Source organism: Peromyscus californicus, unplaced genomic scaffold (genome assembly GCF_007827085.1).
Source record: "Peromyscus californicus insignis strain IS unplaced genomic scaffold, ASM782708v3 Scaffold_9__1_contigs__length_137607984, whole genome shotgun sequence".
Classification (NCBI taxonomy): domain Eukaryota; kingdom Metazoa; phylum Chordata; class Mammalia; order Rodentia; family Cricetidae; genus Peromyscus; species Peromyscus californicus.
The window spans coordinates 72,998,329-73,020,814 of record NW_026294617.1 but is presented as its reverse complement, the minus strand read 5'-3'; the positions used below and the strand labels follow the sequence as shown (position 1 = coordinate 73,020,814).

At 48.0% G+C, this 22,486-nt stretch overlaps 2 protein-coding genes across 4 annotated transcripts; both read right to left on the bottom strand.

Moving 5' to 3' along the window:
* Positions 1 to 280: 280 nt before the first annotated feature.
* Positions 281 to 4,990, bottom strand: Tmod4 (tropomodulin 4). Of its 3 annotated transcripts, none has more exons than XM_052730642.1 (10): positions 4,809 to 4,990; positions 3,724 to 3,886; positions 3,229 to 3,385; positions 2,687 to 2,803; positions 2,117 to 2,206; positions 1,819 to 1,949; positions 1,630 to 1,737; positions 1,114 to 1,257; positions 765 to 909; positions 281 to 398 (listed from the first exon to the last, which is right to left on the bottom strand). In XM_052730642.1, exons 2-10 carry the CDS (start codon positions 3,844 to 3,846, stop codon positions 376 to 378), a joined length of 1,038 nt encoding a protein of 345 aa, XP_052586602.1. In that variant the 5' UTR covers positions 3,847 to 3,886; positions 4,809 to 4,990; the 3' UTR covers positions 281 to 375. The 3 variants fall into 3 exon arrangements, with proteins under 3 accessions (XP_052586602.1, XP_052586603.1, XP_052586604.1); XM_052730643.1 differs by having other exon boundaries at positions 4,832 to 4,990; XM_052730644.1 differs by lacking the exon at positions 281 to 398 and having other exon boundaries at positions 792 to 998.
* A 2,670-nt stretch (positions 4,991 to 7,660) lies between these two features.
* Positions 7,661 to 19,287, bottom strand: Vps72 (vacuolar protein sorting 72 homolog). Its single transcript, XM_052730640.1, has 6 exons — positions 19,101 to 19,287; positions 11,577 to 11,729; positions 11,184 to 11,298; positions 9,767 to 9,943; positions 8,871 to 9,015; positions 7,661 to 8,215 (listed from the first exon to the last, which is right to left on the bottom strand). Exons 1-6 carry the CDS (start codon positions 19,215 to 19,217, stop codon positions 7,828 to 7,830), a joined length of 1,095 nt encoding a protein of 364 aa, XP_052586600.1. The 5' UTR covers positions 19,218 to 19,287; the 3' UTR covers positions 7,661 to 7,827.
* Positions 19,288 to 22,486: the final 3,199 nt, after the last annotated feature.

The following is a 22,486-nucleotide window of genomic DNA, read 5'->3' as shown; positions in this document are numbered from 1 at the left end:
GTCTTTTTTTCTTCAGATCACATGTGGACTGTGATTGGGCAGTAAGGGGCTCTGGCCACTTCTGTCTGCAAAGAGAACTGAGGCCAAGTACCCTGTGAAGAGACTAAAGCCTTTGGCAGATTTATGGGGAACACGAGGGACAGAGCTCCCCTCCTCCTAGTAACCTGAACCTCCCTGCCTGATGATCCCTAGAGTATAAATAATCCTTTGATGAACTGGCAGTAACCCTTGAGGGGTAGCGCCAAGATTCCCACCCCAACCCAAGGAAGGAGAGGCAGCGTGAACAAAAAGGATTTTATTTACAGGAAAGGGGAGAGAGATGAGGATTTATGTGGCCAGGGATCTCATCTCTTGTTGGTAAAAGGAAGGGTGACGCTATCTCTTCTTTTGCTGGCGACCTGTAAAGGGATAACAGTGAACACAGCTCTATCTCTTCTTGGCAAAGGCATATTTCTCTTCCTCGTCCCCTAAGGAGTGGCTGCCTCATGCCACCTGATGAGCCTGTCCCATGTTAACAACAAAATCCAAAATACACACTGGAAAATAAAAGGACCATGTCTCTGGAGGTACCGTCATGCCTAGCTTCCATCCTCCTCTACTAGGGGAAGAAGGACTTTCGCATCTATTTCCCAGCTCACTCACCTCCATGTGTGTTTGCCAGCCTCCCCCCCCCCCCCAAGCATTTATCACTAAGTCTGTCTTCAGGACTGTCTACCCCTTTCAGCACTTGCCCTCTCCTCTGCACAGGGTCTACGGTTACGTACGCAGTTCATTGTTCCGGGTCATGGCCTGGGCTGCCCGAGCTCGCGGTCCTTGTTGTGTAAAGTGGTACCCGAAGCGGACAATAGAGGGACACTGCTCTAGCACAGTGGCCATTTCCATCTCCACTGCATCACCAGGCCACTGGCGCTGAGGATGGAGAGGTAAAGGCTGCCAGATACGGTGGTCATTCACCATCCCAGCCCATGGACCTCTGGGAAGTTGAGAGGCTTGTTTCTCTAGAGTAGGTGAAGAGAGTCCTGGCACCCCTGTTGCTGAGACCATAAGCTGCTCAGGGAGGCGCTCAATGGGGGTTAGCTGAATGAAGCCCTGGGGAATGAATGGGATGCTGACCTGGTTATCCACACGGAGCTCGGTGAGAGTGGCATTTTCCCGAACTGCCTTCAGCACAGCCATGAGCCCTGTGCTGCTGATGAAGTTGGATTCAATGTTCAGGCTCTGGAGACTACGGTTCTCACGCAACATGTCAGCCACCGCCTGCGTGGCAGAGACTTGTGTTAGGGGACAGTTTCATAGGAGAGGCAGGATGGGAGAAGGAGGGAAACAGTTCTGCAAGATTCCTTGAGGAGCTGTGAGGCAGGAGGAGCCAAGATTGGGGAGTTGGTGAAAGCATGAAGATTAGGGTTACTGGTGGGATGGAGGGTGTCGGAGAAGGTTGTTTTTTTTGGGGGGGGGGCGCCTTCAGGACTTCAGAATTGTGAGCCAGAGGAATAAGGGTCTGGATCCCTGAGGGCTGCCATAGAAAGCATGATGGGAACAGCACCCCCTAGTGTGACCCATAAAGACAGCCTCTGCCGGGGGTGCATGACAGGGCATGGGAAGAGCACTGGGGATGTCAGCCAGCCTTACATTGGCGATGGGGTCACCACTCTTTGTGGCCACCAGACTGAAGCTCCGGACGTAGGTATTAGTCTTCATTGCGTCGCACAAGTCGCTTAGCACAGGTATGGGGATGTCCTAAAGGGGCACAGGACAGTGGACTAAAGACTCATGCCTCCACAGTTCCTCTGTTACTATTTGGGGATGGGAGCCAAATACCTGTATGTTGTTGAGGTTCACTTCCTCCAGCTCTTTGTCATTGCTTCGAACTCGCTTCAGCATCTCTTCAATGTTTGTGGGATTTGGGGGTTCATCTGGTACTGGCTTGTACTTGTCAGGCTGTACCACACCTAGTGGGGGTACGAGCAAAAAGGAAACCACAGCGTATCCCCCTTCATCATCTCTCCCACCAGCCCTCATGCACCATGCCTCACGCTTGCAGCCTCTTCTTAGCTGCTGGCCTGCCTGCCCAGAGCTCTGGGGGCTGGGGGTGGGCACGCTTCCCCGGCACACTCACTGCTAATGCCTTCGGTGTTGCAGATTTCTCCACTGCAGATGGCATCATAGTACTGCTTGTTGCTCATCAGTGTGTACATGCCCAGGATCGCTGGGGAGGGTAAGCAGAGGGGCATGGGGTTAAGGTGCCTGCCCCAAGCCTGCCTCCTGCCTCTCTCTCCTGATCTTCCACCCCTGCAGAGTTTCTCACCCTCCCTCAGCTCCAGGAGTCTCCTCCATAGACCTGCCATGGAGGGATTTCTAAGCAAGAGAGGGCTCAGGGAAGGCCCTGGAGGAGCCAGTGAAGGGTAAGGACCATCTGCAGAGATCCTCTGCCGCCTTCAGCCAGAACAGCTCCACTTTCATCTGCCTTCACAATCCCTGGAAAGCTGCTCTTGAGATGTTAACTTATTAAATTAAAAAAAGAATGAACCAGTGTACAAGCAAACAAGTAAGAAAAGTTAAAACCCACTGCCTGAGACTTTCTTGGATGTCCTGTCCTGGCTCCGATCTTTCCTTCTAGTTCTGTGTCAAGATAAAGATGCCACAAGCCCCATCCTCCCAGCCTCCTCAGCTTCCTGCAGCTGCCCACCTGCGATGTCACACATTTCAGCATCTGTAGCATGGGACAGTGCCTCCTCCAGCTCGGGCTCCAGTGTAATCTGTTCCTGTGCTGGGATTTCTCTCTTGGGCTGAATATAGGGTTTCCCTGATAGAGAGGTGAAGGACAGTTCAGGTAGAGGTAATTTCTTCCAAGGTGGCAGCCTCCACCTCCCTTTCCTTCTCCATGTGGGTTCAGACCGAAGCCTGAATTCTCTACAAGCACAGGATTCTTCAGTCCTGTCCTCTCCTCTCTCAGAAAAACTGAAGAGTACAGGCTGGTGAGGTGTCTGGAATCTCAGTCAGCATTTGGCAAGCTGAGCTAGTAGGTCGGCTAGCTCAGGGCCAACCTGGGCTATACACTGAGATCTCAAAAATAAAAAAATAAAAAAACTGGAGAACAGACTAGCATGTAGCTGTCCAGGACCTGAGTCCCTGACAGAGAGATGCCAGAATCGGGGAGGGAAGCTGACGGGGAGGTGCAAGAAACAGCCATTTGGTTTCTGGAGGGCATAGATGTTAGGGTGCCCATACCCTTCTTCTCGCCGGTGAAGGGCACCAAGTCATCACGCTCCTTGACTTCTAGTGCCTGTTGCTCCAGGTACTGCAACAGGGCATCTCGGTCTAATGGCCCTGTCGGACTCTTCTTTGTCTGGTCACGTTGTCTCAGTCCAGCTGGCAGGAGCATGTTCTTAGGGATGAGTTTTGGGGAACAAGTCAGGCACTCTCCAGACATCTTTTTCCTGACCCTTCTGGGATTCCAGGTCCTGTTGGTAGCCCTGTTCTCAGCCACCCAGCATCCACTATCCTTCCCACATGTGCAGGGATGCCCTGACCCCTGTGCTGGTACCCTATCTACCTCAGGCCCTGGTCTCAGCCACCCAGCATCCACTATCCTTCCCACATGTGCAGGGATGCCCTGACCCCTGTGCTGGTACCCTATCTACCTCAGGCCCTGGTCTCAGCCACCCAGTGTCTACTCCTTCCCACCTATATAGGGATGCCCCAGTCCCTGCGCTGGTACCCTACCTCGGGGTCCATTTCTTGTAGCTCACAGTCCAGCTGTTCTAGCTCTTCAGGGCTCAAGGTCCTTAGGATCTCATCTTCATCTATGTCTCTGTATTTCTCCAGCTCCTTCTGGTATGATGACATGGTGGCCCCTCCCCCCTCCCCACTGGGTGACACTCACAGCCTGGGGGGATACAGGAAAAGTTGTTAAACATGGACACTGAGGACACAGAGGTCCAGCCATGGTTAGAACACGGAACTAAGTACCTTGGAGGCCAGGGTCTACCTGGGATGGAAAGATTAGATTGTTCATTGTTACAATTTCCCTGCCAGTTCCTGCACTTTCCAGCCCTTCTGGACGGGGAGTCTAGGCTCCAGGCTGGGGCTGTCCGCCTGCCCGCTGATGGAGAAAACCTGGCAGCACCCTCCCCTACAACTTTACCCGACAGCGTCTCTTGCCCTAACACAGCTGCTGGAGGCCCTGCCAGCACAGCTGGCTCCATGCCCAGTTCCTATTGAAAGGTGGGAGGGGGTGGCAGAGAGCTTCAGGGAAAGTCCTCCTCTCTTTCCCATTACCCGGGCCTTTTTCGAAACTGGGTAAGCAAGGGAGCATGGCTGAGTTGGAGTGGTGGCCTCTTATGCCATCCTCATCTCCTCCTTTATCATAAAGGACCAAGGTCTCACTTTTTGTGTTTGCTAAAATTCTAAATTGTAAGGGAAAGTAAGGCTTAGAAGCTGGGGTACTTCCAGGTTGGGGGCAGGGCAATATGGCCTCAGAAGGCATTCAGTTCCCACAATCTGTCACCAGAAAGGTGACACTGGAGCACTGGGCAAAGACTGCCTTCTCCATGGGGTAGTGGGATGGTTAAACTTGCAATCTTTCACAGTGTGAACAATGCACTCACGCTCTACGTACACATCACGCTTAACATGGAAGATGATCCTGAAGGGACACATTGACAGCATAGGCTGTACAGAGTCAAGGCAGGGAAGTGGCAGAGACAGACACGGTGACAGAGGCAGACACACACCAGCTCGCTTTCCTTAGCCTCTCTTCCCGTCTCCCACCAGGCCCTCACCCACAAGACCCCGCTTTTCCCACCTACCAGTCCTGATTGGCACCTCTCACCTCCCCTTGTCAGTTGGTCCGTCTGTTCTACTGGGGCACTGTCCGGTCAGCAGGAGGAGTCTGGTGCCGGGGGAGAGAGTGGGGGAACAGTGAGCTCAGCATTTTATTATTTTAGCTCTGGCCAGGTGGGGAGTGGTGGGAGATCACATATACACAGACCCCATACCTTGCCCAGCCCTGAGAGCCTCTAGTGGCCAGTATCAGCCATGACACCTCTTTTCCTACAAGCAGAGTCCTCCAGGGGAGAATCAGATGACTCGGACTGTGTGGTACCTGTTCCCTTTAAAGCACTGAATGAAGGTGGTACGTCTGTGTAGCCAGACATAGTGCTTCCCACCTGTCTTCCCGCACAGGGGAGGCTGAGGCAGGGCTGCTACAAGATGGAGAGCAGCATGAACTGTACAATGAGTTCATAGTCAACACGGGATGCAGAGCAGAACGCTGTTTTTCAAAAGGGGGCCGGGGAGCTGTGCAACTGTGAGGACTGGAGTTAACCTTCCTGCACCCACAAAACAAGCCTGTCATCTCACACATACCTGTAACCCCAGCTCCTGTGGGCGGCAAAGACAGAAGGGTCACTGGGGGCTTGCTGGCTTCTAATAGCCTAGAAAGCAGGACCCCAGGTTCAGGAAGAGACCCTGCCTCAAAGGAATAGGTGGAATTACAGAAGACACAGTTGGCCTCTACATATGCACACCACTCTGACACATGTATGTACACACATACACATACACACGCTCAATATAAGGATTTTGATTTGGTATTTAACTTTAGTTCAAAGAACAAATACTTTAGGATTAAATATGGACAACCCAGGTAAATATAATAAAAATATATGATAGGCTTGAATAAAAGCATCTTTATGAAGCCTATTACTTTGTATAATAAATATATGCCAATAAAAAAAAGGACAAAACGGGCTGGAGAGATGGCTGTTGTTAAGAGCACTGGTTGCTCTAATAGAGGTCCTAAGTTCAACTCCCAGCACCCACATGGTGGCTCAGTACCATCTCTAATGGGATCTGATGCCCTCGTCTGTCCTGCAGACATACCAGAAGACAGAGCACTCACATTAAGTAACAAATAAATCTTAAAAGATAAATAAAAAGGACAAAGCAGGAACAGTGATTTGCACCTCTAGGCCTAGCACTTGGAGGGCTGAGGCTGAAGGACTGCTTGAGCCCAGGAGTCTGAAATTAGCCTGGACAATTTAGTTAGAACTTGTGTTTAAAAAAATAAGCCGGGCGGTGGTGGCACACGCCTTTAATCCCAGCACTTGGGAGGCAGAGGCAGGCGGATCTTTGTGAGTTCGAGGCCAGCCTGGTCTACAGAGCGAGATCCAGGAAAGGCGCAAAGCTCCACAGAGAAACCCTGTCTTGAAAAACCAAAAAAAAAAAAAAAGAAGCTGAGCAGTACTGGTACACACCTTTAATCCCAGCACTCGGGTGGCAGATCTCTGAATTCGAGGCCAACCTGGTCTACACAGTGAGTTCCACGGTAGCCAGGACTATTTTAGAGAAACCTTGTCTTGAAAAACAAACAAACAAACAAACAAAAAGAAAAAAAGGCTAGGCAGTGGTGGCACACACTTTTTTATTTTTCGAGAGAGGGTTTCTCTGTGTAGTTTTGGTGCCTGTCCTGGATCTCGCTCTGTAGACCAGACTGGCCTCGTCGAACTCAGAGATCCACCTGGCTCTGCCTCCTGAGTGCTGAAATTAAAGGCGTGCGCCACCACTGCATGAAAAGAAAATGGCCCCCAAAGGGAGTGGCACTATTAGGGGGTATGGCTTTGTTGGAGTAAGTATGGTCTTGTTGGAGGAAGTGTGTCACTGTGGAGGTGCCTTTGAGATCTCATATATGTTCAAGCTTTGCTCAGTCTGATACTCAGACTTGTTCCCTGCAAGATGTAGGACTCTCAGCTACTTCTTCAGCACCATGTCTGCCTGCACAGAGCATGTCCCCCCATGATGATAATGGATTGAACCTCTGAACTATAAGTGAGCCACCCCAATTAAATGTTTTCTTTTATAAGAGTTATCATGGTCATGGTGTCTCTTCACAGCAACAGAAACCCTAAGACACTCTGTCTCAAAAAAAAAAAAAAAAATGTGGGGGGGGAGGTTGGGTAGCCATGGCGCATGTATTTAGTGCCAGCACTTAAGAGGCAGAGGCAGTGGGTCTTCTTGAGTTTGAGGCCAGCCTGGTCTACAGAGTGAGTTCTAAGACAGCCAGGGCTACACAGAGAAACTCTGTTTCAAAAAAACAAACAAACAACAAAAAAGGGGTGTGGGGCTAGAGAGATGGCTCAGAACGAGTTAAGAGCACTGGCTGCTCTTCCAGGACTCAGGTTCAATTCCCAGCACCCACATGGGCTCACAATCATCTGTAACTCCAGTTCTAGGGGATCCAGCAACTTCTGGCCTCTGTGTACACCATGTATGTACACTGTGTTCATATACATGCAGACAAACACCCACACACATAAAAGAAAAAAAAACGACAGCTCCTAGAAAGAGTGACCAAACAATACAAAGGCCTAGGGACAGGGTGTGACAGCCAAAACTAACTTTAGCACTTGGAAGGCAAAGGCAGGGAGATCTTATCTGGGGCCAGCCTGGGTTATGCAGGGACCCCTGTATCAAAAGAGAGAGAGAAAAAGAAGAGGGAGGGAGAGGAGAAAACAAATGAGGTGTCTCAGGGGTGGATCACTTCTCCAGCACGAACAAGGCCGTGTGTTAATCCTAGCACAAACAAAACTAAAACAACCCAAATATACAAAGACACTCACACACTCACAAATATATCTTGCCCAATCCTACACACCACATATAAGGATTTTACCATTTTATTAGCATAAAAAAATGACAACAAAACCAAACCATGAACAGGGGAGGAAAGTTGGAAAGAAAAAACACACCCAAGATCTGCTGGGACAAAGGGAAGAGCAGAACCGAGCCCGGGTCAGCAGAGGAAAGACGTTTCTAAAGAACAAGTATCTATTTGATGACAATCTTCTGACGCAAGGCTCGGGGCCCAGAGCCAGGGAGTGGCTCCGGGGCTGGGGGACCAGGGCCTAGGGCTGAGGCAGTGGGCGGCAGTCCATGGGCAGTGATGTACTTCTTGTAGGCCTCACGAATGATCTTGAAGGCTCGAGCAGTGGCATAGGGTATGTCTGTAACAGGGTCCCGGTACAAAGCTGGACGATGGGTCACTGGGCAGACCTCCCGAACAGGGACCTTGGGGGGTCGCCCTTGGGGGAAGCACTCTTCAAATGTTGCATCATCACTAAATGTGATGAAGGTACGTGAGCAGTGAGCAGGAGGGACTGCAGGTCCAGTCCCAGCATGTGGAGTCAATGCAGAAGCTGTAGGAGCAGGGTCAAGTCTGAGGGCAAAAGACAGAAGAGTCACCAAATGCTGGGAAGGCAAGAAATTCATGCCTGTAACGTCAGTATTTAAGAGACTGAGGGAAGATGAATCCCCTGAGTTTCAAGCCACTGGAGAGACAGAGCGAGTAACTGTGTCAACAAAAAAGAGCTGGACACAGGGCTGGAAAGACAACTCAGCAGTTAAGGGCACATGGGTTTGAGTCCCAGCACCCAAACAGTGGCTCACACCATCTGTCACTCCGGTTCCACAGAATTTGTCTCCTTCTTCTGGCCTCAATGGGCACCAGGCCAGACATACATTCAAGCAAAACACTGATATGCACTTAAAAATAAACAAACAAACAAATAAAAATATTGGGCAGTGGTGGAACACGCCTTTAATCCCAGCACTCAGGAGGCAGAGACAGGTGGATCTCTGTGAGTTCGAGGCCAGCCTGATTTACAGAGCAAGTACTAAGGAGATAGATGGGGGTAGATCATGAGTTTGGGACTAGCCTGGGCTACATAGTGAGTTCAGGCCAGCCAGAGCTACAGAGTGAGATGGCTCAAGAAAACAAAACAACAGGAAGGAATGAGCCGAGTGCAGGGTAAGATCTGAAGTGTGTAGTGGGGCAAGTGTCTAGAGAAGCCAGGCACACGGGAGGCACTCACCCTTCCACATCCACATTCTCCTCCTTGGGACCGGGCTCCCCAACAAGCGGCACTGTCACAGAATGGTAGGTGATTATCGGCCCCGGGCACTTCCGCTTCTTGTGAACCTGCTTCTTTTTGTCTGCTTCAAGCCTTTCATAGGTCTCTTCAGGATCAGAAGGAGAAAGGAGCGCATGGTCAGTTTCCCTTCCCCACACTCTAGCTCTGGCCCGAGATCTATTTAAGTTACATTTATGTATATATGAGTGGATGTGTGCATGGACACACATCCACACGTGTAGAGGTCAGAGGACAACTTGCTGGAGTCAGTTCCCTGTTTATATCATGTAGATTCCAGAGATCAAACTCGGGTCACCGGGCTTGGTGGCAAGTGCCTTGGTCTGCTGAGCCATCTCGGCTCTCACTGGGCCCTGTCCTGTGATCTTAATCATCAATCTAATCACTGTCACTCTCCACTCTGGCCAGCTAGAGAAGTCCATCCTTACTCAGGACGGGAAGAATCTCAAGTAGGAAGAGTTCATTTCCCAGCATATTCCTCCCAACCCCAAATAGCCTGTCAGCCTGCTCCTGGCCCAGACATGACGTCAGATCACGCAGCGTTTGTCCAGTTTTCAGCTGAAATACAATTCCTGATGTTTCCTTGCTTGTTTGCGGGGGAGACATGGTCTCATTATGTAGCTCTGGCTGGCCTTGAATTCACAGAGATCCACCTGCCACTTGTTCCCCAGAGAGTGCGGGGGCTAAAGGCATGCACCACCACCACCTGGCGAGCTGGGACTGTTAAGTGTGAACTTTCTAATTCTTTTGCCTCAAATCTCCATTCCTCTGCCTCCAGGTTTCGGTTTTTCTCATGCAACCTCAGTGCCTCCGCCTACTTCCCCAGAGCACAGACTGACCCAGCGAGCGTAAGTTGAGCTCTTCTGTGACCTTGGCCTCCCTGAGCAGCTCGTCCTGGGTCAGGGGTCGGTCACAGTGGGGACCCTTTCGCCTCCGGGACTGTCCTTGCCTCTCTTGAACCCGAAGGAAAGTTTGTCGAGTGTGCTCAGCTGTAGACTGACGCATAGACTTCCGACCTGTAGAAAGTGGGATGGGAAGAAATCTCTGAATTCATTTCTACTTTCTCTATTCTTCTTCTTTTTTTTAAAGACAGGACTCCAACAATGCAGCCCTGGCTGTCCTAGAACTCACTATGTAGACCAGTCTGACCTCACTCAGAGCATCCTCCTGCCTCTACCTCTGGGGCGATGGGCTTAAAGGCGTGCAACATCATACCCAGCTAAAAATTAAAAACAACAGCAACAACAACTTAAGCTTAAAAAAAAAAATGTAATGCAAATAATGCCTACAGCCTTTAATCATATCATCTATTGTAAACATCGCACCCCATTTCAGTCTGTATATTACTATGATTGTGATTATGATTATTATTATTATTATTATTATTTTTTTTTTTTTGGTTTGTCGAGACAGGGTGTCTCTATGTAGTTTTGGTGCCTGTCCTGGATCTCACTCTGTAGCCCAGGCTGAACTCAAACTCACAGAGATCCGCCTGCCTCTGCCTCCCAAGTGCTGGGATTAAAGGCGTGCACCGCCGCCACCACCACCCAGCTTACAATTATTTTTTTAATGACTTAAGGGTTAAGTTATACACAGTTTTCTCTTAAATATTTTAGGTTTTTTTTTTTTTTTTTGTGGTATTGAGGCTTAAGTACTCTACCACTAGTTACATCTCCAGACATTTTCCTAAGTTATAGTCTATTAGTACCTTAAACTTTTTTTATTACATTCATCTATGGGGGGTGGGGGGATGGCACATGTAGAAATCAGAGATTTTTCAGGAGTTGGCGCTCTCTTTCCACCATGTGGGTCCTAAGGACAGAACCCAGGTCGTCAGGCTTGGCAGCAAACACCTTGTCTATCAAGACATCTTGTCAGCCCTCAAGTTTTTAATCTGAGACATTCTCACTAAATTGCTGGGTGGGCTTGAACTTGCTCTGAAGCACAGAGGTCGACCTTCAACTTGTGATTCTCCTGCTGCAGCCTCTTGACTGGCTGTGATCCAGGCTTGCACCATCAGACCCAGGTGTATTTCTAAGAATAAGGATTTCCACGGGCACAATGTAACAAGCCCCCTCCCCCCAACCCGTAACTTAACTCCAGCTCTCGTGGCCTCTGCCTGCATCGCACATACAAGTGCACATACACTCTAGTAGGCAGACACACACACAGACAGAAGGACTCTCCTCACACGACAACACAGTTCTCAACCTTGGGAAACGCAGTGCGGACGGACAGACAGACAATTAAACTCACTGTCAGAGCCGTCATCCTGGAGCTCCGGCGGCAGCAGTGCCTTCCCCTCCCGGGCCTTCTGGGAGCTGCTTGCTGGGGTGCTGACCTTTCGAGGCCTCAAGCTCTTGAGAGGCTCCTGGGGACACCAGAAAACAGAAGAGATAAGGTAAAGGTGAGGGTTTTAACAGAGGGAACTAGTACCCGGCAGGAGGAGAGCACAGTTCAGAACAGTCCAAGGAGCTGGGGACGGTGGCGCATGCCTTTAATCCCAGCGCATGGGAGGCAGAGGCAGGCAAGTCTCGAGTTTGAGGCCAGCCAGGGCTACATAGAGGGAAACAAACAAACAAAAGATCCCCCCATCCCCCACACACAAAGGTTTCCTTGGTGTCCGAGGAAATCAAGGTTCCTTTGTACCTTATAGGCTTTGGTGACAACTCTGCGCTTCCTTCTTGGCTCCTCTGCTTCTCCGTCACTGGATGGCTCATCCCCTTCATCAATGTCGAAGTCGGAGTCTACCTCATCCTCCGTGTCAGACTGGTCCCCCTGGTACTCATCATCTCCAGACTCCTGAGAACAAAGGGAGATGAGAACTGGCTGGCACCATTAAAGTTCCTGGAGAAGGAGGTGGACTAATTCACTCCCCTGATAGGGATCTCGGATTCTTTCCTATTTAGCTTTTCACTCCCCACAGACAAAGCCTTTCCAGCCCATGGTTCCTGGCTGAGTACCGCTGCCTTCCAGTGTCACAGACAACTAGCCTATGTCATCTGTAACACCACGCTCATAACTGGGATCTAAAGGATGTGGTTTGGCCTCATTCACTGAAGGACAGGAAATAGTTACAAAAAGAAGTTGTAGCTAAACCATGAGTCATGATGGTTCATGCCTATAATCCCTCATTCAGGAAGCCTAGGCAAGAAGATTGCTGTGAGTTTGAGGTGGGCCTGGGTTACACAGTGAGGTCTGGGACAGCATAAGCTACAGAGTGAGTCTCTACTTGAAACAAAAACACGAATAAATAAGTTTTAACACAAAGAAACATAGATATAAAATTCCTTGGCTAATTAGAGGTTCAAGTCAGGCCTGGGTTATAAGAGATGCTGCTCCCAAAAAACTAAATAAGGGAAGAGGTCATATCTCAGTTGGTAGAAACCTTATCCAGTATTAATGAGGCCTTGGATTCAATCCCCTGCACTCCATTATTCAGGTGTAGTGCTGCATAACTGCAATCCCAGTGCTAAGAAGGTGGAAGCAGGAGGGTCACAAGTTCAAAGTCACTGTGGGCTAGAGAGATGGCTCAGAGGTTAAGAGCACTGGCTGCTCTTCCAGAGGATCAAAGTTCAATTACCAGCACCACATGGCAGCTCACAACTGTCTGTAGCTCTAGATCCAGGGGATCTGACAACCTCATACAGGCACAAATGCAGGCAAAACACCAATGCACATAAAAATAAAGATAAACAATAATTTAAAAACAACAATAACAAAAAACAAATTCAAAGTCATCTTTGGCCATGTTGCCAGTTTGAGGCCAGCCTGAGGAACACAAAACCTTGTCTCAAAAACATAGAAACTGGGACTGGGGCTAGAGAGATGGCACTTACTGCAATTCTGGAAGACCAGGGTCCAGGTGTAGGCACCCACATAGCAGCTGACCATACCTACACCTCCAGTTCCTGGGGATCCTACCCTCTTCTGATATCCACGAGCAGTGCAGACATTTGGTGTACAAACAATCAAAAAAGCAAAACATCCATATACATAAAATAAAAATAAATTAGCCAGGCAGTGGTGGCACATGCCTTTAATCCCAGCACTCAAGAGGTAGAGGCAAGAGGATCTCTGTGAGTTCGAGGCCAGCCTGATCTACAAAGTGAGTTCCAGCACAGCCAGAGCTGTTCTATAAAGAAACCCTGTCTCAAAAACAACAAATAAATAAAATAAAAATTAATAAATAAATAAAACAAAAATAAATCCTTTTTTTTTTTTTAAACCCACATAAACAAAAACAAAAACAGCCAAATGTGGCACATACCAGGAAGTATCATGAGTTTGAGGCCAGTCTGGACTACATTTTTGGCTGGAATATAGCTCAGTGGTAGAGTGCTTGCTTAGCGTGTGATAGACTCTGGGTTCAATCCCTACCAGGGTTTAAAAAGTTGCAAGCTGGGCATTAGTGGTGCACACCTGTAATTCCAGCACTTGGGAGGCAGAGGCAGGTGGATCTCTGTGAAGCCAGCCTTGTCTACAGAGTGAGTTATAGGACAGCCAGGCCTATGTGGAGAAATCCTGTCTCAAAACCAAAGGCATCCTTTTGTGGCCATTAATGATCACTGCCACCAAAATGAAGTCCAATCCCTTTGTGACTTCTGACGAATTGAGAACCTCCCACAGCATTTCAGTTCACCTTCTCACAGTTGGAGGAAGACCATGTCTTCCCCTCCTCTTCTTTTTGGTTTTGAAGACAGGGTTTCTCTGTATAGTCCTGGCTGTCCTGGAGCTCACTCTATAGACCAGGCAGCCTCTAACTCAGAGATTCGCCTGCCTCTGTCTCCCAAGTGCTGGGGTTAAAGGTGTGTGCCACCACCGCTTTGTCTTCCCCTCTTCCCAAAGAGCTGAGACAGAAGTACAATGTTTGGTCTATGCTCGTTCGAAAGGATGATGAAGTCCAGGCTGTCCGAGGACACTACAAAGGCCAGCAGACTGGCCAAGTGGTCCAAGTGTCCAGGAAGAAATACGTCATCGACACTGAACAAGTGCAGCGAGAAAAGGCTAACGGCACAACTCTCTATGCGGGCATCCACCCCAGCAAAGTGGTTACCACCAGGCTAAAGCTGGACGAAGACCGTCAAAAGGTCCTGGAAAGGAAAGCCGAGTCTCGCCCATAGGAATGAAGGGTAAACACAAGGGAGAAACAATTGAGAAGATGCAGGAGTGGGAGCATCTCATACACAACTTTCATTAAAGACTGCTTAAGTTAAAAAAAAAAAAGCTGCAAATTAGAACAGCCTGGCAATCCAAGAGGTCTAAACTTTAGACTTTACTCCTTTAAAAAAGCCAGAGTCTGGGAAATTTTTCTTTTATTTTCCTCAGGGTCTTTGTGTGTGTGTGTGTGTGTGTGTGTGTGTGTGTGTGTGTGTGTGTGTGTGTGTGTGTGTGTGTGTGTGTGTGTGTGTGTGTGTGTGTATGCTAAGTGAGTGAAGGTCCCTATGCAGTTCAGAAGACAGCATGCTGGGAACTGAACTCAGGTCCTCTGGAAGAGCAGCAGTACTTGTTCTTAATCACTTTGTTGTTTTTTTTTTTTGTTTTGTTTTGTTTTTGTTTTTGTTTTTCGAGACAGGGTTTCTCTGTGTAGCTTTGTGCCTTTCCTGGAACTCACTTGGTAGCCCAGGCCTGCCTCGAACTCACAGAGATCCACCTGGCTCTGCCTCCCGAGTGCTGGGATTAAAGGCATGCGCCACCACCGCCCGGCTGTTTTGTTTTTATAAGGACAGTCTCATGGTAGTGAGCCAGAGTTGAGCTAACTAAAGTTTGCTGAACCTGTACTACTCTGAAGGACAAAAAGGACATGGGCCTTGATGTAATACATGGTAGCGTTTAAAACAGCCAAGAGGGAAGAATGAATCACAGGTAGGTGGAAAAGCAGACATGCACACAGCATATTTATGGAATGAGGATTTAGACCCAAGCACAGAGTTTTTCCCTGCCACGAAGCTGTATTAGGCCAGTGAGGTGGCTCAGCAGGAAAGCAGCTTTCCACCAAGCCCAAAGACCTGATCCCAGGACCACCTGGTAGACAGAGCAACTCCTTCAAGTTGTCCTTTGACTTTCAAGAACAGATGTGGCATGAGCCTCCCCCACAAATAAACAGCAAACATTGAAAGGAAAAAAGAAGCGTGTTAGCTGACTGCTCTTACTCTGGCACAGCTTCCTTCCAACAGTGAATTCTCCCTAGGTTCGAAAGAAGTTACCTTCTTCCCAATGGAGAAACACATTGATTGTACGTGGATACGGATTTTGCTTGCATGTGTGTATGTGCAGGTGTGGGTGTGTGTCCAGTGCTCAGGGCTGCCAGAAAAGGAATCAGATCCTTTGGAATTAAGAGTTATGAATGGGCCGGGCGGTGGTGGCGCACGCCTTTAATCCCAGCACTCGGGAGGCAGAGCCAGGCGGATCTCTGTGAGTTCGAGGCCAGCCTGGACTACCAAGTGAGTTCCAGGAAAGGCGCAAAGCTACACAGAGAAACCCTGTCTCGAAAAACCAAAAAAAAAAAAAAAAAAAGAGTTATGAATGGGCCGGGCAGTGGTGGCGCACGCCTTTAATCCCAGCACTTGGGAGGCAGAGCCAGGCGGATCTCAGTGAGTTCGAGGCCAGCCTGGTCTCCAAAGCGAGTTCCAGGAAAGGCGCAAAGCTACACAGAGAAACCCTGTCTCGAAAAACCCAAAAAAAAAAAAAAAAAAAAAAAGAGTTATGAATGGTTGTGAACTATCATGTGGGTGATGGGAACCAAATCCAGGTCCTCTGCAAAAGCAGCCAGTACTCCAGCCCCTCTATGGAAAAATGTAAATGTCAAGGTAATACATTTAGGAATTAATCTGTAGACCAGTGAGTCTCACCCCCCTCATCTGCTGACCTCTCCCACTGCGGATCATCACTGTTGAGGTACAATTACTGAGAGAAATGTGTTCTTCATGTGTGTTGGGACAGAAAAATATCTGAATACTACTGTGGATAATGAGAGCCGCTGTGGATGTAGGGTGCGTACATGGAATGTTTCAGAAGGCTGTGGAAGCGAGAAGGGCCAGAGCACAGAACCTCAAGTGCAGCCTGAGGTAATACAGGGTAAGACACAAATGGCAGCTACACTGGAGATGAGGGGAAGTCAGCTGGACTGGACAGCAGCACCTCGAGCCCTGCTCTCGCTTCAATCAGTGACTCAGCTAATGGATTAACTGTTGTGCACATGTTGCCAAAGCAAGCAAATAACAAATGGCTGAAACCCCGAGCTAGCCGGAGTTTAGTCCAGCACAAATGACCACCATTCGTCCTAACAAATGTTTGGTTAGGGTTTTTGTTTTTCAAGACAGGGCCTCTCTCTCTCCTCCTCCTCCTCCTCCTCCTCCTCCTCCTCCTCCTCCTCCTCCTCCTCCTTCTTCTTCTTCTCTCTCTCTCTCTCTCTCTCTCTCTCTCTCTCTCTCTCTCTCTCTCTCTCTGTGTCTCTGTGGGTGTGTGTGTTTGGTGCCTGTCCTGGATCTCCCTCTGTAGCCCAGGCTGGCCTAGAACTCACAGAGATCCGCCTGGCTCTGCCTCCCGAGTGCTGGGATTAAAGGTGTGTGCCACCATGCCGGGCCTCTCCCTAGAGTTTAATGCTCACTAAGCTGGTCTTTCTTGAATATACTATAGACTCCAGTCTGGCTGCCAGCACGCTTACAGCTATCAAACGCCATCTCCACTTTAGCACAGATTCTTGGCACAATTCCTTCTGATTTTTCTAACTAATATTTTTATTCTGAAAGTTCCATACATTAATACATTTTGTTTTGCTCATTTTCTATTTTTACTGCTCCTAATTTTTGTTTCTATTGTAACCGTTCTTAAATCTTTTTTGGAAGCATGAGGTACACCTATTAAATAACATCTCATAAAATGACAGAAATAGGAAAATGAACCTTAGAGGAAGAATGAGAGAGATCTATTTTAAACTGGTTTATTAAAGCTGTATACGCAGGAGAGGCTCCGAGTCAGTCATAAAGTCTTATCTACTGTTTTTCAAAAATTGCCCTTCACCCCTACTCAACAGTGTCCCATACCCACCTCTACCCCACAGTGCTGGGAGATGGAGCCCAGGTCTTCAGGCATGCTAAGCAAATTAGCCCTGAACAACAGTGACACCCCCAGACGGCCCTTGTCCAGGGTTCTTTCTGCCACTGCCCTTTTAGGCTTATCTCACTAGTTTTATATAGATGGCTGAGTCAGGATGCAACTCATCCTGGAAACAGCAAAATCTGACTGGGGAGGTGGGAGGGGGGGATCCAAGGGTAGTGACAAGTACCCACAGTTCCAGGACTCAGGAGTCTGAGGCAGAGGGCTGCCTCAACTTTGAGGCTGGCTAAGTAACCCCATTTTAAAAAAGCTATATAAGGCCAGGCATATGGCACAGACCTTTAATCCCAGCACTCAGGAGGCAAAGGCAGGTGAATCTCTGAGTTCTAGGACAGCCTGGTCTACAAAGCAAGTTCTAGGGCTACATGGGAGGAGGTATTCCTGGGGGGGGGGGGAGCACCTAAGCTGGGTATGGGAGGCAGAGGCAGGTGGATCTCTGTGAAGCCAGACTGGTCTACATAGGGAGTTCCAAGACAGCCAGGGCTATGGAGAGAGACCCTGTCTCAAAAAAACAAAAACAAGTGCTGGGCCTTTAATCACAGCACTTAGGAGGCAGAGGCAGGCGGATCTCTGAGTTCAGCCTGATCTATAAAGTGAGTGCCAGGACAGTCAGGGCTGTTACAAAGAGAAACCCTGTCTCTAAAAATCTAAAAAACAAAAACAAAACAAAACAAAATAAAACAACCCCCTCAAAAAAAAAATCCAGCTCAGTCCTCCACCCTCTAGCCTTGATTCTTTACTCTACACCCTCAATCTTTATTCTCCTGGAGAACAAAAGCAGACTTGGGGGTCTCACACCAGGACTTGTGTGTCTCTATAAACTCTATTTCATCTCTTCCCCCACTCTTCATCTAACCAAGGCCTACTTTTTATAACGTCCTCAGTTTAAATGTTATTTCCCATGAGTGCCTACTCTCGACCACTCCGGGGCCTTCAAGAGGCCTCAGTGGGTAAAGCAGCTTGCTGAGTAACCCTGGCCATCGGAGCTCAGTCCTGTGGCTCCTAGGATGGATGGAGAGTGAACTCTGATCTTCATATGCAGGCACACAAATAGAACTTAAAAAACAAAACATGCTGGGTGGTGGTGGCACACGCCTTTAATCCCAGCACTCGGGAGGCAGAGCCAGGAGGATCTCTGTGAGTTCGAGGACAGCCTGGGCTACCAAGTGAGTTCCAGGAAAGGCACAAAAAAGCTACACTGAGAAACTCTGTCCCGAAAAACAAACAAACAAGCAACCAAACAAAACCAAAAAAACAAAAAACAAAAATCAAAACAAACAAAAATCCCCACAAATCCCTCACCTGTTACCAGAGCATCCCATATTTCCTTAATTTTAAGACTTTATCATAAAGTATCTTAGTTGACTGTGAACCCAGACAGTTCCCCTGCAGGATGGGGTTTCCTTTTTTTATTTTTTCCAGGGCCTGGTAACCCAGGATCCAGGGCTTACTAGGCAAGTGGTCTACCACTAAGCCACAAACTATAGTCCCAACCCCAGGGCAGTTTTTAATATGTTTCCTAGGAGCCCACCACAACCTATCACATATGGTACGCTGACCTGGGTGTTCAACATAGAGTCAATCAATGAATAGTTTCTGTTAATAAAAATTCAGCCAAGAGGGAGCCCTGAACGTAAAAAAACAAAAACAAAAACTGAATTCTAATGTTACTGACCTTACAAATCAGAGAATGAAAAGAAGCTAAATTTAATTAGAAACTGCAATTTTGTTTCTACGGTGGAAATAAATGGAGATTCTCTTAGAACAGCCAATAAAGAGTCATCTAAGAAAATCGTACACAGAGATTTGAAAGCTGAAAACTGAGATGCTAATTTCCTGATTCTGAAGTGGTTCCTTTTTGTAGAAACCCGACAGCAGGACAAGAAAATTGCAAAGCCGACGCAAAGACACACAGTGTCCCTCCGACTCCGCCATTCAGTCAGGAGCATGAGCTCTCACAGCACCTCTCTACTCCCCGCCCCCTTCCTCTTTGTCCAGGGCTTTTCCCTACAAGACTCCGCTTCCCCCTTCCCTCTTCCTGGGCCCGGCTCTTGCCTCTGTGAAGCCCCCGTAAGTTGTCTGGTAGAATTCATCTTCCTCCTCCGCTTCCAGGAGCCCAGAGAGCCGGTTCCCGGCGGTCTTCCGAGGGGCCCGGCCCCCAGCCAAACTCATAGCGCCTGCGGAGACGGCGCCGCCACCCGCAGCCCCGAGCCCAGCTCGGGTTCTCGGAGATCGGCGCTCGACACTATTTCCTGTGGGCGGCCGCCAATGGCGGAAGTCCGGCGTCTACAGGCAAAAGCAGCCGAGCGTAGAGCTGTTCTAAATCCAGCCTCTAAGTCGCCTTCTCTACCAAGCAGTCGTGGCCACTCTTAGTCAGAGACTAGGAACAGTACCAGGATTCCCCCTCCACCCTACCCCACCTTTTTTGTTTGTTGGTTGGTTGGTTTTTTCAGACAGGGTCTCACTGTACAGTCCTGGCCGGCCTGTAACTGTCTAGAGCAGGCTGGCCTCGAACTCATAGAGCTCCTCCTGCCTGTCTACCTGAGTGCTGGAACTAAAGGCATGAGGCATGAGGCCCCCGAGGCAAGCTTGCTTCCCTCCCACCACCACCACTTTGATTTTAATTCTGCTAGTAGGAGCCTTTCTAAAAATTTTGGCTTTTTCACTTCCCACCTTGAAAACTCCAATGGCAGTCCGTTCTCTATTCTCAGCAACTACAGGGCAGGAGAATAACAAACTCATGCCAAACTAGTGTAGTAGAACTGTTTCAAAATTTAAAAACAAAAAGAAGCCTGGGGTTATAGCACAGTGGAGGTGTGCTTGTTTAGTTTGCATGCTCTCTAGATTCTATCCCTATCATATTATTGTAATTAAGAACAGAACCTGAAGCCCACTGGTGGTGGCGCATGTCTTTAATCCCAGCACTAGGGAGGCAGAGGCAGGCGGATCTCTTAGTTTAAGGCCAGTCAGGGCTACAGAAAGAGTTCCCCCGACAACCAGGGTTACACAGAGAAACCCTTATCTCGAAGACAACAGACAAACAGAGAACAGAACCTTAAAAGCAGAGGTGGTGGCACAGATCTGTAACCTCCAGCACTTGGGTGTCTGAGGCAGGAGGATCACAGTTGGTGGCCAGCTTGGGTTACCACAGGAAGTTCCAGGCCAGCCTCAGCCACATAGAAAGCTTTTGTCTAAAGAAAGAAAAACAACAACCTACAAGCAGCTAAGAACCTGGCCTGGTATTCCACACCTTTTGAATTCCAACACTCAGGAGGCAGAGGCCAGGGATCTCTATGAGTTAAAGATCTATGCTTGTTCTACATGGCAAGTTCTAGGCCAGCCAGGGCTACAAAATGTGACTCTGCCTCAAAACAACGATAACAAAAACAAACAGCAGCAACAAAAGCCCAGTGTGATATTTTAGACTTCTAATCTCAGCTCTTGGGAGGGAGGCTGAACTGGAAGATCTGGACAAAAACAAAATAAATCCATAGACTTACCTTGAAAGTTGTAGCTGTGTGACCCATGACAAGTAGCTTTCCATTTCTGAATCTCACATTTTTCACCTGTAAAGTGAGACATGATTGTTGAGGTGAAGGGATATAACCCTTGTAAACTGCTTAGCAGTGTTTAGTAAGTTCATAGTAAACATTAGTAGGAAACTGTCATTAACATGAGCTTCTAGGTCAATGGTTCTCAACCAGTGGGTCGTAATCCCTTCAGGAGGTCAAATGACCCTTTCACAGGGGTTGCCAAAGACCACTGGAAAACATAGGTATTTACATTACTATTCATAACAGTTATGGAGTAGCAATGAAAAGAAGCCCATGGTGGGCGGTCACCACCTGAGGAACTGTGCGAAGGCCCTTCATCCCCCTGTCTCTGCAGATTCACCCTCTACATCACCCTATTTTGGTGTCCCTCTTCTGTCACTCAATCCCATCACATTTCTAGGCTTTTCCTTCGCTTTGGCATTCCCTTTCATCTCTATTGGCAAATTTAAAATCGTATAGGACAATGAAGTGTTCCCAAATACCCATTCTTCTCTTTCTGGACACAGCTTCCTTACATAATCACGGAAAGGATGTCGCCTAGAGCCTCTGAAATAGTTCCAAATTCAAATAGTCTGTGTTGTCAAGACTGGGTCAACTTTTGTTCTCATTGTTCGTTCTGAAAATACAGTTCTGAAATATAGCACTCTTACACTTCTATGCTAATACTTATTAATTTATTCCAGTGACTTATTGTCCTGTCCCCATTTGGTTGTGATCTTTTGATTTCTTTGTTTGTTTTGTTGTTGTTTTTGAAACAGGGTATCACTGTGTAGTTCCGGCTGGTCCTAGAACTCTCTCTGCTGGCTTCAAACTGACAGAGGTCTGCCTGCCTCTGTGCTGGAGTTAAAGGTGTGCACCACAAAAACTGACTTGTTTTTGTTTTCTTAATATAGGGTCTCATGTAACTCCAGCTGCCCTCCAAATCCCCTTACAGCTGAGGCAGGCCTTAAACGCCTGATCATTCTGCTTCCATCTCCTAACTGCTGGAATTGTAGGTGTGTGATACCATTCTTGATTTTTGTTTTGTTTTGTTTTTCAAGACAGGCTTTCTCTGTGTAGCCCTGGCTGTCCTGGAACTCGCTCTGTAGACCAGGCTGACCTCGAACTCAAAGATACAACATCTGCCTCTGCCTCAGGAGTACTGAAATTAAAGGCATGTACCACCACTGTCTGGCCCGTTCTTGACTTTTTTTAAAAAAGAATATATTTAAATTTTTTATTACATTTTTTAAAACTGTGTGTTTGTATTCATGTGTGAGAGCACATGCCCCTGTACCGGTGTGGAGGTCAGAAAACAATTTGCAGGAATTGGCTCTCCCCTTTTACTCTGTGGAACCTGGGGCTCAAAGTCAGGTCATTAGGCTTGATGGCAAGCATCTCTACCCACTGAGTTTTGTTTTTTGAGATAGGGTCTCATTGTGTAATCCAACCTAGCTTAGAACTCAATAGTAACCCAGTCAGTCTTGAACTGGTCTGCCTTGGTCTTTTGATTGTTTCATGCTATGTTGAAAAGAGATTTTTTTCCTTTTTGCTGTTTTTTCCCTCTTCATTGCTGGGAATTGAACCCAAGGCCTCAGGAATACTGAGGAAGCACTCAACTACTGAGGTACATTCTAAGTGAGGATAAGGGTTGTATCTGTTCTATACTAGGAATTCTGAGTGCCTGGGATAAAGCCGGGGCTAGGTAATTAATGAAAGACTAAATAAATAAATAAGGTACTCATTCTTTTATTGTTTTTTTTTTCCAGTGCCAGTGATTAAATTCAGGGTCTTGGACAAGACAGGCAAGCTCTCTGCCACTGAATTACATCCCTAGCACGTTGATAAAGCACGTTCACATGCACTTAATTACACTTAGTTCACATGCCACTGAATTACATCCCTTAG